Below are 20,413 nucleotides of genomic sequence, written 5' to 3' on the forward strand. Positions count from 1 at the left end.
TTACTTTTATGCCTTTATTACCTTATCTATGGAGGAGTAACAAAGGGTATTTTCATGCTAGTTATGATTAAGTAAATGTGAGTTGTTCCTTCACCAATGGTGCAGACAGATGCAACTATTATTATTATACAATATATATATACATACATATATGTATATTGTCTTTTATCTGGACCCTTTAGTCTGTAATAAAGTTTTGATTGATTGATGATATATTCACTGTTTTGTTGTTTATTTTTTAAATGTATTTTACTTCTAATTAATGTGCAATGTCTTATCTACATGCTGCTGTGACGGGGGAAAAAATCCCAAATTGGGATCAACAAAGTGTATCTTATCTTACTACAATATCAGGCTGTATAATAATATTACCTAGCTCCACCCGGCTGCTACGTCCCGATTCCCATAACAAGCGCTCTTCGAGTGTGGTGCGTAGAGCGCCTGCGTAGATGTTTTCGAAGGCCCTTGACTAGCCAGCGTGCTAATCCAACATCGGGACGTTACAAAAGATTTTCATAATTAATAACCTGCTGAAAGCTGTTTGTGTCCATTTGTACGCCACCTAATTCTAGGTATGTATATACGGACGTTTTGACTTTTATTCCAAACTTATATCGGGCCCGCTAAAGTGAGTTCCTCTTTAGAGGGAACACCAGTTATGGCTAATGTTAGCTTAGCCTAATTTAATTGTGCCGGGTACGGTAGCGTGCTTAATGCTAGCTTTAGCTAACTATTTAAATTGGTAGTTTATTTTATATCTTTAATTGGCGTTACGTTATTAAGCTACCACTTAATGTGACGCGTTAAAATAAAGGAAAAGTTAATAAACTGTTGGGTTTCTTGGTATTAAGTTAAACAACGTTACTCCACTGAGCAAAGCTAACTTAAAGTAACATTACTAATAGCAGGGTCACAGTTTATAGCAAAAGTCACACGTTGTTGGCGAAACATCTGCATAGCAGTTTTATTCAGTGTCCTTTCAATGTAAATAAGCTAACATTGAACATGCATATGTTTTAAAAACGTATTTACAATGCTACATTTACATTGTGTGGAGGACTTCATCCAGCTGTGAACACATCATGTATAATAAGAACATTCCATTTCAAGATTCAAAGGCTGTATTGTCATATGTACAGTACAGTGTAGTTATGGTAATTAATACCTTAAGTCTAAGGATCCTCCAACAATACTACATAAATATATATAAGAAATAAAGCAAATATAAAAAAACAAACAATAAAAATTGTGCAAGAAGATACAGAGTAGAACTAGAAAATGCATTTCCTGCTAAAAATGCGTGCGAATTCTGTAATCTGTGTACAAATGTTGCTGAAAAAGCTGAATATTATATTAGTTGAATGGTCTACGTTGCTGCTTTTAGCTACAGAAACCAAGTAAAGAGTGTTGCTGAACTTAGCGGAGAAAAGTGAAATGATTTGAATCAAAATTGTTACAGCTGAAATGCATTGCAATGACTTTGTTGAAAACTTGAAGCTTAATATTTAAAAGAAAAGGTTTAAAAAAGGTATAAACAACAACATGTATAGCCTCAATGTCCTGAAATAGCTGAATAATGTAATAGTTGAATGGTTTCTGTGGCTGAAAGTAGGCAGAAGGAGTTAGATATTAAATGTAAGTCGTAGTGAATGAATGTGTATTAAGAACATAAAATAAAGTAAAAACGCTTTGAAAAGCAGCAGAATATTTGAACTGCAAACTTTTGAACTAAAACCATACGTCACCAATAATTTATAAAATATGTGGAACATGTTGAAGTCAGTATGAAGTCTCCATCAGAGAGAAAATAATAGGCTGAGACAGTTTGTTAAACTCCAGTCTGTGTTTGCGTTTGTGTTGAGGACATTATCAAACAGCTGTGTGTGCAAGCCCAGAGATCAAAGGTTACCATGGTGGACTATCAAACACCTGTGTACTGAGCCCAGAGATCAAAGGTTTCCATGGAGATGTGCTGTGAAAGGAGAGCCTTTCCATTGTTCTGAATGAGAAATAAACCTCGTACATTTCTAACTATAGTTTGAAAACCGTAGCAGCTATCGGTAAAATGTCATCGCATGGAGCATGTCAGGAGCCTGTGGAGCGTCCGAGTGTGCTTTTTGTGTACTTTCGGGTCAATAAGGTGGCATTTTTTGGCAGATTAACTAAAGGTGTGCAGCTGCTGCTCTGAGGAAAGATCAGGCTGAATTTACAATGGGCCTTAATGGAGACATGTTGAAGGTTTTTGTAACTTCATGCCCTCAAGAGGCGTTTTGCTTAATGTATTTGCTTAATTTTTATTTTTCAACGTAGGAGAGGTTTTCCTAAGTTTTTCATGAAAAATGATGTCCAAGGAGTGTAGGGTTTGGGAATTATGGCAGGTTTAAAAAAATGTAAGGCGAATTTCAAGCGCTCCTCAACTCTAGCTGTGACATCACGCACTCTAGCCTTAACGAGCTGCGCAATACACACTAATGTTAAAATCTGAAGAAGGCCTCTTTACCAAGCTCCAAACTAAGTTAAATATCTAAAAAAGTGACGATATCAAAAATCCGAAGAATAATTTTAATAGCTGAATGTCTTGTGACCGTTTTTAAAGTTGGAATGAAGTCTCTAGCTGAAAGTATGTGGAAGGAGTAGCATTTGGTCAGGGGTCAGGGGTCAGGGGTGCCCAACCAGTCGATCGCGATCGACCGGTCGATCGCGGGGAGATTCCCAGTCGATTGCGAGATGTGTCTAAAAATAGAACAACAATATTCTGTTTTATCGTTAATGTCCTATGACATAATCTTCCCGTGCCAGAATAATGCACTTGAACGCACCAAAGCTTTGTGATTGGCCGGCGTGACCCCATGTGTGGGGGCGTGTCTGGTGGGCAGTGGGCATTATTTCGCTGACTTTGTCCGTGTCAAAACTAAAAGGAGTGACAGTCCGCGCACACACACAAGACCGTAATTATGGCAGAAGCAAAAAAGCCCAAAATATATAATTTTCACTCCGAGTGGGAGGATGATTATTTTTGTATCTATTCCAATTCAAAGTCCATCTGTCTCATCTGCAATGCGAGCGTGGCTTTATCGAAGAAGGGTAATTTAGGAGCGACATTTCAAAACTGCACAAACGCTACGAGACGGAATTCCCTCCTAATTCTGCCCTACGCTCCAAAAGGGGAGGGGCCTGAAAGGACAGCTAAAAGCACAGCAGTCCATTTTCACCAGGCCCAACAACAAGAGCAAGGCTGCTACGTGTCAGTCACGTTCTTGCGAAACACATGAAGTCTTTCAAAGACGGCGAAGTTGTGAAAGAAGCATTCCTGGAGGCTGCCGACGCGCTTTTGGGGGACAGTAAAAATAACAGTAGCATTTCAACAGGTTTTTGATATAATAAAAACTCAAGTTGGATACCGTTATTAATCAGCTGTAAGTTTTAGTTTGTTTGAACTTATTCATTATAATTATTGTACACAATGGTATAAGAATGCAAACTTAAATTGATTATATCAATTCAGGTTAAGAAACTAGTGTTGCTTGCATCCTATTTTAAAAGGCATTTCCTTTTATACTCTACTAAAATTCAACAAAAAAAGGGTTTGATTCTATTAATTTTGTCTTTTTTATTGCACTTTGGCAGCAGATTCCTGTAGCTTCAGATCTGAGTTGTCTTATTAGTAAGCCTAATTTATACTTTTGTAGCAACACTATTTGTATATAATGGCAAAGAAAGGGTTCAGAGTATTTTCTTTTTTCCTGTGTCATATGTGGCAGCACTGTTCAATGTTTCTTGAAAACATTACCCACTGTAGTGACGTGTGAATAAACTCCAACTCCGTATCAACAACACTGTTGTGTAACTTCAGTTAAATACTTGTATGTGTGTAGATTAGAAAGAGGTAAGATAAAGGATCTGCAGTATTTTATGAAGTATTAATCGTACAAAGGTCCGTTTTATACAAGTAGAAGTGTGTATTTACCTGGTAGTAGGCTGTAAGTAATGGCTACGCCTCTCTATTTGGACTGGTAGATCTCGGCAGACTGGCAACTTTAAAAGTAGCTCTCGGTTCAAAAAAGGTTGGGCACCCCTGGTCTAGGTAAAAGAGGATTTGAAAGTTCCTCCCATTGAGTTCCATGTTAAATGAACAGTTTAAAAAGCTGAATATTTAAAAAAGTTGAAAGTTTCCCATCATGTGCTGAAAAGGCTGAATATTTTGATATTTGAATGGTTTCTGTAGCTGAAAGTATGCTGAAGTTATTGAGAGACAAACTATTTGGTGAAATAATAATAATAATATTTTGCGGAAGAATAAAGAAAAGAAGAACTGTAAACAGCATTCGCACTAAATAAGACCAATGTTCAAGTCATGCGGATGAAGTAAACTATACAGTATATATGTCATAAAATACAAAAAGCTAAATGTTGCAGAGAATGTTGCAAGTGACCAAGTAAATGCAGGAGGCTATATACATGTAAATAGAATACAATAAATAAGACCAGTATGTAAAATTAAATATTGTTCAGTGGATTAAATGACTGTTTATTGTGATAATAAATAGTGATGTGAAACATTAAATATATTGTTAATGGGCTTCATTGTTCTTTCATCAGGTTGGTCCCGCTCACAACCAGAATGTCCTTCCCCCCTCATTTAAATCGGCCGCTGTTGCCCCCTCCTGGGATGCCCCCTCAGTTTGCTGGCTTCGCCTCAGGTAAGCTCTCACCTGTCCCACAATGAATGTAAATGACAGCCTCTTTCACTTGATCTACTGTTATGGTAAACACAGTTTTAAACAAACTATTATTAGAATAGATGTTGCAGCCTTACAGACAGAAAAATGACAATGTTGGAAGTTACACACATGTACAGATACAGTATTGTATTACAATACAGTAAACTATATAAACAAGACTTCTTTGTCTCTACTTTAAATATATGTTTTCTTGCTGTTGCAGGAGGTCAAATGATCCCAATGCACATGGGCATCATGACCCCTTCAATAATGATGCCTTCTATGCAAGTGATCAGTAAGCCTCCAATGCATAAAAAGGACATAATGCGAGTCAAAGAAAACAATGAGAACAGCGGGCCCACCACCACAGTGTTTGTGGGGAACATATCAGAGAAAGCTTCAGACATGCTGATCAGACAGCTGCTTGCGGTAAGGAACAGATTTTCACATATAACCGAAACTATGAATCCTTTGCTGTAGCATTTTCTTTTCATATTTGTAACCCCCTTCTACCTGGGTTTTTAACTCTTCCCTTATGTACTCATGTTACAGAAGTGTGGAATTGTACTGAGCTGGAAGAGAGTCCAGGGAGCCTCTGGCAAGCTTCAAGGTAATGCACAATAGACAGATCTAGCTTCATTAGGTCCGGAAATACTTTTAATCGTGGCTAACTTGGGGTTATTTGTATTTGTTATCTCATTAAACCACACATGAACACAGATTAACTTGCTTCAAATCTTTTGCAGCCTTTGGGTTTTGTGAGTACAAGGAGCCAGAGTCCACATTGCGAGCACTGCGGCTGCTTCATGACTTGAATATTGGAGACAAAAGTCTGTTGGTGAAGGTGGATGCCAAGACTAAAGCTCAGCTGGACGAGTGGAAGGCCAAGAAAAAGACTGCGAATGGGGTACAATCATCATTGCCTCAAGAATACATTTAGTGCTGTTTCAGATCTCTGAATTGCTTTCCACGTCTCAGATTTATTAAGCTTTAGAACAAAGGGGGAACAATTGAAACTAAACTAAGATGTTTCCTGTACTGGCAGACCAAGAAGGCGGAAGATGGAGGAGATGATGAGGAAGAGGTTCTAGACGAGGAGACGAAGAAGAAGGATCAGATCACCAAAGGTGCTATCGACGGACTGATGCAGGAATATGCTTCCGAACTCAACGCGCCTTCACAGGACGAGGACTCCCAACGACGAAAGAGAAGAAAGGAGAAAAAAGAAGAGGTAGGCCAAATGTAATGTATTCCTGTCTCTGTCTTCTTCTTAACCGTTAGATGCACGAGTGGCTGGACCCCACACTCTTCCATAAGTGGGTCGAAAAGGACACGTATTAGAATAATGTGTTTTTTATGCCATTTTTGTCCTTTTGGTTAAGAAAAATCATTTGTATAATATTTAGTATTATATTTGGGTTCACACTAGAAATATTCTATTTATAACACTTTTTTTACATTTTGAAAAAAACGTTTTGAACATATTGATGCAAAGATCTCCGCTATTCTGAGACCCTCACAGTATTCCAGTCCCTTTTCAAAACTCATCTCCTCTTGTCTACTCATAGCCCCCCCCCCATCAATCCATGCCGGTTGATCAAGTTTGATAGTCCTATACCCCCCACCCTAACCTTCCCTTATATTGTAAAGCGATTTTGAGTCCTTGAAAAGCCCTATACAAATATAATTTATTATTATTTTTATTATACTGACAGGTATCAGATCTTGCTGTGTAAAATAATCTTCCTGAGAGGTGTCACTTGTGATTAGGGTTGGGTATCGTTTGAATTTCCACGATTCTGATTCCGATTCTACTTTTCGATTCCGGTTCTTTGAGGGGCAGGGTAAAAAAATGATACTTGCTTCTTCCACCAAAAAAATTAGGTTAGTTTACAGTAATATTCACATGAATCAGTCGGTTTATATTCACTGCTATGTAACTGTAACCTGAGAACCACTGAAGCTACAACAGTGCAACAGTCCAACTTTTAAAAACAGTCCTTGTTGAGAAAAACAAGCATATCTGCCTCTCAGGCATACCGGGAAGAAATGTTTGAACATTTTAAAGTAAAATGCTTCAATCTGGTGCACTTTAAGCAGAATGACTAGAGACTAGATCTAGGGGGTACAACTCTAAACACCCATATGAAAAAGATCGGTTTACATTTTAATAATCAAATAAGTATGTGAGCATAACCAATAACCTTCCATAGCCAAATACATGTAACGTATTTTATTTTTGTTTTTCATTCATATCTTATTTTACTATTTTATTAATGCATATTTTTGTATCTCTCCAGTTTAAAACGATATGTCTGGTTTACTGTCCTACAGTATACATTGGAATGATTTCAAACCTGTTTTACCCCAATAATTATTAGGGATGCACCGAATATTCGGCCACCGAAAATTATCGGCCGAAAATGGTTAAAAAGGCCCTTTCGGCTTTCGGCCGAAAGGGCCTTTTTAGGGCGTATTAAAGGGCGTATTAAATAATCTGATGACAGACTGTAAACAGAATAGCTGAAACTTTAACAAACTAAATAACTCAGTTTCCTCTAATCATTAACCCATGTTTGTATCATGTAGTTAACTCCGTGTGTTGCTGCTAGCATACATAACACCTGACGTGGAAACGTTACTCGTGGATGGAGCTACAGAGCTGCTAGAAAGACGGTCGAACCCGGTGCATTCCTCCGTCTGCATGCGGTGCACTTTTGCTAAATGTTTAGACAAATTGCTCGTGCTTACATGCTAAACTCTTATTGCACTTATGGTAACAAGTATTCTCCACATCGAGACGGGTAACGTTTAACCACACCTCGGAGCGCGTTCTCTCCGCCATCTCCGCAGTGTGCTCCGCTGCATGTAGCAGCTGCGTGTGTGTAAACTGCCCCGCCCCCTCGCACACAGACGGGGGAGAGATCTCGTCTGATCGAAAATACATCATAGACGCATTTGTTGTCTTTGCATATTAGAAACGAGTTGGCGACACTAAGACTGCGATATAATGTTTTTTAGCAATAATACATGACATATATAAATGTACTGTATGCATTCAAAAGTGCTGAATAAATGTTTTATGGACCCATAATAGTGATTATTATTTAAGTTAAGTTTTGCCATAATCATGTCTATTTCCATAATCAGGTAGCTGAACAACATTGGTAAAAAATGTATACATTATTATTATCATTTTCGGCCTTTCGGCATTCGGTTTTCGGCCAACTGTTTCCTATTTTCGGTATCGGTTTCGGCCAAGAATTTCCCATTCGGTGCACCCCTAATAATTATAAAGGAGTGCCTTGGAAATATGTGTTTACATAAATTGTGATCAAACCGTTTGAGACCCACTGAGATAACTTAGACTAAAGTGAACTATCTAAACACTCAGGGTCCTTTACCTCACTGAGCTGTAGTTATCAGCCTCAGTCTGACTGGAGAGGACTCTCCCTCCACATTATTGTAGAAACATCTTCTTCTTCCGTTAGAGCAGCTAGCACCAGATGCTAATAACAACAGCGCGTACCGGTGCATCCTCCCTTTCTCCCTCACTCGCATTTTGGCTGTGAGCTGCGGGCGCCAGATAAGCCAACATCCCCCATTTTCATCACTTACAGCGCCCATCGTACAGGGCAAATGAAAAGTGTAACCGGGGTGAAAAGGGTGTTACATTTACTTAATTATAAATGTTGTTACATCAAGGCCGAAAATTATGATGAGCCCCAACGGTCAAAACGTTTTTTCTCCCAGAGCTGTCAGCGCAGCGCCTCCACAGATCTGGCGCCCTAGGCGAACATCTATAACGCCAGTGCGACGGGCCGGCCCTGGTCTCAGGTTACGCTGTAGGAAGTGTAGGTACAACCGCAATGTGTGGGTTGTTGTCGTTGTACTATGGGTACAACGCTACACTTTGGGTACAACACTACACTTTGGGTACAACGCTACACTTTGGGTACAACACTACACTTTGGGTACAACGCTACACTTTGGGTACAACGCTACACTTTGGGTACAACGCTACACTTTGGGTACAACGCTACACTTTGGGTACAACACTACACTTTGGGTACAACACTACACTTTGGGTACAACGCTACACTTTGGGTACAACACTACACTTTGGGTACAACACTACACTTTGGGTACAACGCTACACTTTGGGTACAACGCTACACTTTGGGTACAACGCTACACTTTGGGTACAACGCTACACTTTGGGTACAACGCTACATTTCCCTTCGCAGTCATACAGTAGGCTACGGAGAGCGGCGAGAAACATTTCCTCAGGCATCGAAAAGCGGAACCGAAATTCACATGTCTAAATGATGCCGTTGGAATCGAAATGTTGGAACCGGTTCCGAACCGGAACCGGTTCTCGGTGCCCAACCCTACTTGTGATGTAGTCTGTGTGGTCTACAGTGAATGTATTCCTGATAGCAACAGGTGATAAGAATCAAAGGTTCCTAGAGGATCCCATAGAAAATGCATGCGGGTCATTTTTGACCCACTTATGGCAGCTTGGGGTAGAAATACAAAAACTACAATTTCTTAAAATGGGTAAATTTAAAATGTGAATGGCATGATATCCAAAACATATTTTTTGAGGAATAGCTGGAATATGAAATGACAAGAAAATGTAATTACAAAGATACTTCAAGAAAACCACCTCAGCGGGTCAAAATAGACCCACTTACGCATCTAAGGGTTAAAACTTAAAATGTGTGTTAACTGACTCTTTCACTGTTGTTTCTTTTACTTTAGGACGACCTTAACACCATTGATATGGAGGACGACAAGAGGGACCTCATTTCCAGAGAAATTAGTAAATTTCGAGACACCCACAAGGTAAAGTGGCTTCTTTAATTCTGTAGTTGACATTACAGGTTTTGGACAGCAGCTGCTCACATAGTTCACTCCTAGAGCTTGCACATTTAGTCGACACATTTGCCAAGCTTTTCTTGATCTCATTAACATGCATACTTCGCTGCAAATTGGCAACGCATACAATTTATTCCACCAACCATCTTAATTTGCCCCACATATATAAAATGTTACATATTCACTGTTCAAACACCAGGAATAGGCCCACAGCTAGTGTTTTTGCCACCTTTCTGGGGCCTGATTTGACACCTGTGACCAAAGTAGTGAAACTATAGGTGTAACTATTATAGATCCATTCTTCATTCATCACACAAATGCATGGAGACGATGTAAAGTTACTTAAAAGCTAATCTATTCATTAAACCCCACCATTATGATAGTGATCATATGGTGACTAAAGCAAGATGAATCTCAGAGCTTTGGAAAAAGTTGCGAGGATAGGATGTAAGTATCAGCCTTTATTTACTATATACATATACTGGGCGTCCCCCTCTTGAGGACTTGCATAGGGGCAACTGTACTACACTTTTGTGTGAGTGGGTCAGGGTTACGATGCTCTTTATTGAGCCATTTACATATGTATAAACCTTTCACCTTAATTCTGTGAGATTATTGGTGGTGTCCCGAAAGTTTAAGTTGGTGAACCTGTGCGAGTCCTCTGTAAATGATGGTCTGTCTTAATGGTGTTCATGTTGAAGCACAAGGACTCCTGTCAATAACCACTGCAGTGACTTTGGCTGTAGCTTTTATAATGCTATTGTGGGGGGCGCCCTCTCCACAGCAGCACGCTGATCTGAAGACTGACGAGGTACGTGCTCTCTGTGTGGGTTATTGTGTGACTTCTTTCCTGCATCTCCTGCTCTCCATCACTGTCTTAGCTCTCTGCCTTGTTTCTTTCTTTTTTTTTTTACAAGATAGATCAGTGAGTTCTTCTTTTTATTTCATCTGTACAGGATGAGAGTCACTACAAAGTCCATGTTTTCTATCTAAGAAAGAGTTGAACAATTCAACCAAAACGGGAAAAGAGCAGAAGTTGACGACATTGTATCACAACACAAAACATAGAACTGTTTTCCAACTCATTTATCTTGCTTTTAAGAGTAACATTTATAACAGCAGGTCTCCCTTGAAAAAGAGATCAATGATCTCAATGGGATTCACCTGGATAAATAAAGGTTTGAATTGAAATGAAATAACATCCGCCGCTGTTTAAAAACTGACAACGATCAAAGACGGTTAGATGCTTATAGCCAAATAGTATTTAATTAGCAAGCCCTGGTAGAGACTCTACAAAGGTAAGTAAAAAGACAGAAAGCAGATGCATCATTTACAGGATTTATGCTACAGTCAAGGCACATACGTTATTATACTTAACCTGAACTAATGTTTTTTTGTGTAACACTTATCTTTAGTTGCATTACACCCAAGGCTTTCAGACGAGGACCAGCTGACTGCCTGGAGCTTCATATGACTGTAATGAAATGATTTGACTGATCCAGGGACTTTTTCATTCATGGAAATACTCCAAGTTTAGTAGTTTGTATCGAGTACTCTCATTCTGGGTCTGATTGTGTTTTTAATTTTAAACACATTACACTCAAAGCCTTGTGTGTAATGCCTATGAAGGCAGAATTAGTGTGTGTGTGTGTGTGTGTGTGTGCGCGTGCGTGTGTTGAAATGTAATCAGTCATGATGATCCGCTGAAGGCTTCTCCAGGGGTAAGACCGCTTCTACAATTTCCTTTATCTTTGCAGAAATGTATCTGATGTTCAATGTGTTATTTCTTGATAACCGAATGCTATATTGAAGTAAAAGGTTGATGTTTTTGATGATGATGATGATGATGAAGATGCTTAAGTAAGACAGAATCCCATAACGTTTTTCCTTGTATACGTGTGACCTGCTTTCCTCCCAGGCCTAACTTAAAAGGCTTGTAGGGGCAGCGAAGAGCTGAATCCATAGTTCAACACCTGTAAGTCACAAACAACTAGTTCACCGAACGACTGACGCCTGTTTTCTGTTTTCTGTTTTCACTGTTCTGAGCGGAGGACTCTTAAGAAGAGAAAAGCATTGTCTTTTGCAGCGCCTTTTTTGTTATGAATGCCTCAAGTTGAACATGTTCCACAGATCTTTTTGACCATTAAAGTGGTTTCCAGTTCCATTCCCGCTAAAGTATAGTTTATACTGCAAGTGTAAAGCAGCAGCAGGCCCACTGTTCTGCTTCAGGTGGACGGGGAAGTGTCTCTCTGTGAGGGAGAGCTTTTTGATCCTTCCCGGTTTCCCCTGTTAAGTTCTTTACAAGCTTTGCACTCATTATTTTAGGGCATGTTCCAGTAAGAAATCTTTCTAAATCTGGAAACCACTTGATCTGTGCACAGTAGAACGTAGACTGCAAAGACTCACCGGATCTTCTGTGGTGTCGGCTGAACCTGTGTGTGTTTTGCTCTGCAGAAACTAGAAGAAGAGAAGGACAAGAGGGAGAAGGAGCGGCTGGAGTTTGAGCGGGAACGCAGGGATCGGGAAAAAGAGCGGGAGCGGGAAAGGGAGCGACGGGACCGCGAGAGGGAGAAGGAACGAGAGAGGGAACAGGAGAGGGAAAAACTGCGAGAGCGGGAGAGAGACAGAGATAAAGACCGCGAGCGAAGGCCCAGAGAGAGAGAAAGAGACTGGGAGAGGGACAGGAGCCGGGACATGACCCGGGACATGAGCCGGGACATGGAGAGGGACAGGACCCGGGACATGACCCGGGACATGACCCGGGACATGACCAGGGACATGACCCGGGACATGACCCCCGAACGCAGCCGATCCAGGTGAGGGGAAAACCTTTTCTCAGAATACCTTTATTAGCCCCACGGAGGGGAAATGTGCGTAGTTACAGCAGGAAAAAGAGCCACAGACAGCTTAATGTTACATATGTTAAATATGTGACATGCATTTAAAAAAAAGTACTAAGTTATGATATAATTAAAAAAATTATAAAAAATATGATATAAATTAAAAAAAATACACATCCTGTAACAGTTCTTAGGATTTAGCAGCCAGGTATATATTACAGTTATTAACAGCATTTATATAATGCACATCTATCACATATTGCACATAGGTGGTTGGTATTTAACAAGTTTACACAATTTACAAAATACACACCTTGTAACAAGTCTAAGGATTTAGCAGCCAGGTATATATTACACATAGTTTGTTGGTGTGTGTGTGTGTGTGTGTGTGTGTGTGTGTGGTGTGTGTGTGTGTGTGTGTGTGTGTGTGTGTGTGTGTGTGTGTGTGTGTGTGTGTGTGTGTGTGTGTGTGTGTGTGTGTGTGTGTGTGTGTGTGTGTGTGTGTGTGTGTGTGTGTGTGTGGTGTGTGTGTGTGTGTGTTGTGTGTGTGTGTGTGTGTGTGTGTGTGTGTGTGTGTGTGTGTGTGTGTGAGACCTGCACAGCAGCTGCACAGTGCTTGATGGACATCTTCCCGTCTCTTCTCATGTGTATCGGTTCCACTTTAGATTCAATGATAATATATTCCTACCTTTTTTATTTTTCCAGAGAGGTTAGTCGAGACAGAGACAAGAAACGAGACCAAGAAGATGAAGAGGAGGCGTATGACCGCAGGAAGCTGGAGAGGAAACTCAGAGACAAGGAAGCAGCCTATCAGGAGGTAGGAAATCATAGGGAATAAATCACTCCTACTTGGTCCTTTCTAAACGTCAATTACTGGGAACCCTTGCACTTTCAATAGAGTAACAACATGTGTATTACTCATGTTCCTTGATGTGATGGAGCATACTTGTTTGTTGTGACGGCAGCGACTAAAAAACTGGGAGCTCAGAGAGAGGAAGAAGGCTCGGGATTACGCCAAGGAGACCGAGAGGGACGATGAGCGCAGACGAGAAATGGTGAGAGTTCGTTGAAAGACCACTGATGTTTCAACCTCTGACCTAGCACATTGGTTACTGATTACAGTTTCTTTCATATCACTGTTCATTTATTTACAGAATGTATTTGATGATACAGTTACAACTTAGACATGGCCTTCATTAAGGAGCTTAAAGGTGGGGTAGGTCATTCACTTCAGAAACACTTTTTGTTATATTCCATGGAATGCTCTTAACATCCCGATAGCAATGAATATATTCAATGCTTTGACAATAAATCCATAAAAAAATGTCATCTGTGGAAGCTGTGGCGCTGTAAAAAGCACGACCAATCATTTTAGCCGGATGGCCTACCTGCCTGTCAGCCTTCCATCTGTGCACAAACTTATCTCGTGCCCTCATTGGTCATGTGTGCGTTCGTGTGTGTTGGAGGAGGGGCTCTGTGAGGAAGTCTGAAGGAAGGGGCAGATTTTTTTGCGTAGTTTCAAATTCTAGCGCACTCGAGCTGGTTTCTCCATTCTTACCTACCCTACCTTTAAGGCTTAAATGTGTCCATCTCTTGGTTGCCTTTTTTTAGACTTGAAAAGCAATAGTTAAATGTGCATATGATATTGTGTTGATGCAGATGATATGTTTTATCTTTTTTCTGATTTCAGTTCATAAGTCTGACAATAACAATAAAATAGCTGTATTCGTCTGAAGAAACGGTGTGCTCGTGTGTGTCTTCAGGTGAAGGAGGGCAAACGGTTGAAAGAGTTTCTTGAAGACTATGATGATGACAGAGATGACCCCAAGTACTACAGGTAAGCTACATCAAACTAAATATGTGAGCCGCTCTATCGAAATCAGTCGGAAGTCGCAACGGCTCATTTCAAAATAAACGTGGATTTGCGTTTTTTAGGGTTCGGGTGTTTTGTTTGATTTTATATAAACACAGTCTTGGCTTTCAGAATATGAAGCTTTTATTTCCAAAATCACACGATAAATACATTTTTGAAGCTTGTAAAGGGAAGATGACAGGCACCTCTCACCCCTGCTCTTCCACAGCGCCGCTCCCCCTCCCTCCGGCTGAAATTATGAATGTAATAATAATGCATTACATTTTTAATTAGAGCGCTTTTACAGGTGCTCAAAGCGCTTTACAATTACACATATTAGACATGTAAGAGTCATTACTGTGGACATTACCCACAGGAGCAGATGCGGGTAAAGTGTCTTGCCCAAGGACACAACGGCCTGGCGCTGAGGCGGGTTTCGAACTGGAGTTCACCCCTTGATCTGATGATCAAGCTCTAACCACTGCGCCAACCGTCCGAATGTTCGGTGTATAGTAATCATAGATAACACGGCAGGGTCCGTTACAGTTTGTTTTCATCTGATTTCAAATAAACAAAGTCTTGGCTTTCAGAATATTAAACTTGTTTCGGCAAATTCAGATGATAAATACAGCTTTGAAGCTTAACGGCATAATTACAAGCGGAGAACGAAGTAACTTGACGTCACAGCAGGCATAACAACAGCCGGTGTTTCTCCTGAGTGTTTTCCCTGGGAAACAAACACAATACACACAAATGCAAAATTACACAAACACACACAGTAATCCAAACGAAAATATCTTCCCTCCGTAGTATTTTGATCATTTGCTCCGCTAATAATCAATCAGATCGATGGATTCCAGAGAAGAGGAAACTTTGAAGGCCTTTTTCTCAAAACGATGACTCGGTGACAGTCATTATATAATGTGACATATTTTGCTTAATATTTGGAGTACAACAACAATCCTGGTATCATTAGAAAGCTAGGAATCTTCTCTTTCCAACCGTGTATACACCTCAAAATGTGTCTTCGGGTCAAAAGCGACTGATTTCGATGGAGCAGGTCACATACTACTAAGGTAGGAAGTCAATCAAAAATATAAGCACCTATCAGATTTACTTCTGATATCCAGCCTTTAAATACCTTGAATAATATGTTAATTACATCAAATCATTTAAGACTGTCAGAAATGTTGTAAATGTAATCTAAACATATGAGACTAAACCTTGAAGTATTCATTTCTCTGTTCAGTATGACAGTTCTGAGCCATGTGGCACCTAAACATGTGAAAACAGAGTTCAAAGTCTGCTGTGTGACCCAGATCTGACTCTAGTGGCAGATGGCAGTACTGCAGCTAAGGCTTTTGTTCTGAAGGCTGTTATTTCCGATGTGACCCCTAGGGGCAGTGCGCTGCAGAAGCGTCTCAGAGACCGCGAGAAGGAGACGGAGGCAGATGAGCGTGACAGGAAGAGAGAGAAGGAGGAGCTGGAGGAGATCAGACAGAGGCTGTTAGACGAGGGACATCCAAACCCAGACGCAGAGCTTCGCAGGGTACGCTTTCCTTCCATCATGATGTGTGTGTGTCTGTCTGTCTGTCTGTCTGTGGGGGGGGGGGGGGGGGGGGGGGCGCATGCTGTCTGTTGTCTTTGTGAAGGTCACTTGATCCTCTGGGTCTCTCTGTATCCCTGCACATCTGTGGTGTCCTGATTTCATTGTCTGTTGATCTTTTTTTCTGTAAAACATGGATCTGATGATAATCTTCGGTACATCTGCCTCTTATTGGTCTAGATGGAGGAGGAAGAGGAGGAGCGTCGGAGACAACCTCCCATCATACCCGAGCCGGAGCCCGAGGAGGAACGTAAACGCCACAAAGGTTCACGAGAACACCGGGACCGCCGACACGAGCAGCCCCGGCCAGAACCCGCCGCACGGCCCCCCGTCCAGTCAGACAATGAGGTGGAGGAGGGGGAGGAGGAAGAGGAGTTTGAAAATGACGAAGAAAACCCCGATGTCAAACCGTGTTTGAAGCCTACAATGCGGCCCATCACAACAGCACCCTCGGTTTCTTCTGCCAGTGGCGGCGCGTCCCCAAACTCACCGGGGGACGAGTCTCCCTGCGGCATCATCATCCCCCACGAGAACTCCCCCCCCGACGCCCTGCCGCAGGAGGAGAACCGGCCCAAGATCGGCCTCAGCCTCAAAATGGGTGAGTCCTCACTGTAGCATAGACAAACATAATAACATAATAATATTGGGAGGGATAAAACCCTCTTTAATGGTCACACATGCAGAGCACACTCACACACAGTGAAATGTGTTCTCTGCTTATAACCCATCCTAGTACCAGGAGTCTAGTACTAGGAGCAGTGGGCAGCTAGTGTACAGCACCTGGGGAGCAATGGGAGTGGGGGGGGGGGGTTGTCCGGTGCCTTGCTCAAGGACACCATGGCAGGGCAGGAGGTGAACTGGGACCTCTCCAAGTAGCAGTCCACACTCCATTTTTAGGTCTGGTCGGCGACTTGAACCGGCGACCCTACGGCTCCCAGTCCAACCCCCTACTGACTGAGCCACTGCCGGTAGCATAGTACTTCATTAAGATATTTAACTATTCTTTATATTTAACTGTTAATTAGTAAGAAACCTTGCCACTTTTGATTATCAATGAGTTCACTTTTCTCATTACCTTAGTCACAGCTTTTTTAATTTAAATTTTTTACTAGATTTCTCTTCGTTTTATATATTCCAGAGTAAATTCCAATAATTATTTTTCACCATTTAATATACAAAATAATTAGGCGCTTTCACACCGGAGTACTTTTCCCGTTTAGTTCCGATAGTTCCTGGGATTTTGCGTTCACACCAAAAAGAGAACTTAGTTCATGAGAACTTTTCCCCCCTTTTCAGTCCCTCCTAGAGAGGTGGTACTTTCCTGGGGAGAAAAAAGTTCCCATTTCTGATTGGCTGGGCGAATTGCAAACCACGTCCCGTCAAACTCTGAAAAGTTTTGTAAAGCCGCCATTGTATTTGCTGGCATTAGCATTAGCATTAGCCCCGAGACTAATTTATGGCAACACAAACAAAATCATGGGAGCGGTGGAGATGAGGAGGTGTCGGAGTTCTGGTGATTTACTCGGAAGGCTTCAGTAGAAGCTGCTGGGAGTCCCAGCAGCTTCTACTGAAGCCAGTCCCCAACTTCGGGGACTAGGGTGGCAGTATACGCCGTGAAGTGGTTCGCGGCCTGCCAGTAAACCCAAAGCAGAAGAAGAAGAAGTGACGTCAGCGGCTTCATTTGCGTAATCTTCCCTCAGGGAACTTATTCCGGTGTGAACGCGATCTGCTCTTTAGTTCCATGGGGCAACTAAGTGCTGGGAACTAAGCACGGCAAAGTACTTGGTGTGAAAGCGGCTATTAATCGATGTCAGTGGTACTTCTGTATAAACCAGTGATAGTTTAGCTGCTCAAAGAAAATATGAAGTGAGATTATAATTTTATTACCAAGATTCCCTTTTGTAACACATGTAGTACTTCAAGATTCAGAAGCACACATGTCTGTCCTGAGAGTAGCCTACATGCACCAACATGCACAGCTTGCTTAACAACGTCCTCATTCATTATTCTAACCACCAACCCCCTCCCACCACAGTTCTCTTCATGAGTCTCATATGCCCTCCTTGCCCCCTCCAGGTGCCTCAGGAAGCCCCAGTCAACCCAACGTCATCAAGAGAAAGAAGCTGCCCGGGGACAGCGTCTTCGACAAGTTTGATGATGAGGAGACCAACGAGCAGCCTCGCAAGAGGAAGCTGGTTCCCCTGGACTACGACGACGATAAGAGCCTGGGGGTGGACGGGGCATCCAGCATAAAGGGGGCCAACACCGAGGAGAAACGTAAAAACATCAAGACCCTGATAGAGAAGATCCCCACAGCGAAGCCCGAGCTGTTCGCCTACCCTCTGGACTGGACTATGGTCGACACGGTGAGGAGAGGACAACTGTCTTTTGAGACAGACGAAGATTGGGCCTCATTCACAAATATCTTCATACATTTTTCCTTCATTTCTTTTTGGAGAAAGGTCCTAAGCATAGACTACCTTTGTCTCATGACCAATTTATAAAAGTATGTGTGTTATCAAATTGTCCTTGTAAATTGAAAGCATGTGCCAATTACCTTTTATCAGTAGGTAAACATCCTACCAACGCAGATACGTATGAGACTGGGTTTCAAATAGAAATGTCCTCATGAGAACCAATGGGGAATAAGGTCCTTTCATTGTTTACAATAATAGCCTTTAGGAGAAGCTGTACAGTGATATGTTTTAACAAAGACCATCATTCGTGTATTTACAGGCTTTGCATCATAACCTCTGACACGTGAGGCTCAATTAAATGATTCTGGTTAAATACTTTACAACTGTTTCAGAAGTTCATGGATGTATCACCCTCTGTCTCTTCTCTCCTGACGTGTGCTTTAATCTCTTTTCCTCATCAGACGTTAATGGACCGTCGTGTTCGGCCGTGGATCAATAAAAAGATTATTGAGTACATTGGAGAGGAAGAAGCGACACTAGTGGACTTCGTCTGCACCAAGGTATTTATTCAATCATATCTGCAGTTGACTTTATAAAGGGGAAATGAAACTGTAAATAATGCTGATGCTTCTGTGTTGTCCAGGTGATGGCTCACAGTATGCCACAGAGTATCTTGGATGATGTTGCTATGGTAAGTAGAGACTTTCACACTGTTAGCTATGTTTTAGTTGTATGCTCATGTAATTGTAGCAATCAGGTAGTTGGAGCATTGAAATGTTTTTTTATCATTAAATGATGACCAAATAATAAAGTGTTGACCTTCTTAGTCTAGTTGACATTTAGCAGATTAGTACGTGAGAAAAACAAAAGTCATTCAAACCACGATGTGTGACAGGCTAACCATTTTCTCAGTTTCTTCATTTCGAGGATGTGCAGCTTCTTATTCTTGAACTAGTATAGAAAAAGTGAATGTTATTTTTGTTTAAAAGATGGTCAGACAAAACGATTTCTATCTGTGAAATGATGCTCTCAGAAATATGTTTATGGCCAACAACAAAAAAGACAGTCTTCAACATTTATCTTTGGGGCATTTGTATGATCAGATAAGAGAGCCGCGACTCACTCGGTTAACTTCCCTCTTGTCTCCTGCTTTAGGTTCTTGACGAAGAAGCAGAGGTCTTTATCGTGAAGATGTGGAGGTTACTCATTTACGAAACCGAAGCCAAGAAGATTGGATTGGTGAAATGAGTGAAGATCAACTTTTTTGTTTTTTCATACATTGTGTATAATAGTGTAGCATAATTATGTCACCCCAAACAAAGCGTTGTGTCCACACCAGGACAAACTGTAAAATGCAGATTCTGCTGATTCTCACACCAGATGTTCAGCTCATGTGGGGTTCCACCCTCTCCGTCTGCAGGTGCTGACTGTGTCGGTGTGCTTTTGTGTAAATACAGTACGTCATTATTTGATTATGGTTCAAATGTAAAATGCTACCAGGTAGGAACATTGTTTTGCGCTGACTTATTGTGTTTGTATACATGCCAACACACTTTGTGGAAATACTCGTGTGCAGAAATAGTTCCTGTAAAAAAACAATGCTGTTGTCTTTAGGGGGTTGGAATCTGGCTTGCAGTTGAATGTGGGTTGGTTAATTGGATTTTGATTATGAATACGTTAAGAGCGAAGATGTGATCTTTTTTTACAGCGTTATTTATTCAGGGCTTTGGACACAACTTGCATTTATTTTGTAAAAGTAAACAGATTTTTCCTCTTCATTTTCACTTATTACATTCCTGATAATTGTGTTGGCATGTTGTCAGACCATCTCAGAAACGTAGTCATTTGAAGTGTCTGCTGATAACCCACATATCTCTCATGGTGACGCAGCTGTAGAAGCACACGTCATAACCACTACAGGAAAATGAGCTGAGAATGGGGAAATGAGTCGAAGTTGTGAAGATGCTCTCCATTTGTTTTTGTATTGGTGAACATTTGAATAAAATTGATTTTTTATAACATTTTGTAAACTATTAAATTATTCCTGTTTAAGTTAGATTTCATTAGATGTTCCTCATACTTGTGACGTTTTTCCA

At 41.1% G+C, this 20,413-nt stretch overlaps 1 protein-coding gene across 1 annotated transcript; it reads left to right on the top strand.

The window, feature by feature from the left end:
- Positions 1-417: 417 nt before the first annotated feature.
- rbm25b (RNA binding motif protein 25b) lies at positions 418-20,338 on the top strand. Its single transcript, XM_034240133.1, has 17 exons — positions 418-572; positions 4,600-4,700; positions 4,945-5,150; positions 5,274-5,331; positions 5,468-5,628; positions 5,767-5,952; positions 9,486-9,569; positions 12,057-12,418; positions 13,148-13,259; positions 13,408-13,497; positions 14,206-14,279; positions 15,693-15,843; positions 16,081-16,498; positions 17,977-18,266; positions 18,779-18,877; positions 18,961-19,008; positions 19,473-20,338. Exons 2-17 carry the CDS (start codon positions 4,622-4,624, stop codon positions 19,563-19,565), a joined length of 2,511 nt encoding a protein of 836 aa, XP_034096024.1. The 5' UTR covers positions 418-572; positions 4,600-4,621; the 3' UTR covers positions 19,566-20,338.
- The last annotated feature ends 75 nt before the right edge of the window (positions 20,339-20,413 follow it).

Source organism: Gymnodraco acuticeps, unplaced genomic scaffold (genome assembly GCF_902827175.1).
Source record: "Gymnodraco acuticeps unplaced genomic scaffold, fGymAcu1.1, whole genome shotgun sequence".
NCBI lineage: Eukaryota > Metazoa > Chordata > Actinopteri > Perciformes > Bathydraconidae > Gymnodraco > Gymnodraco acuticeps.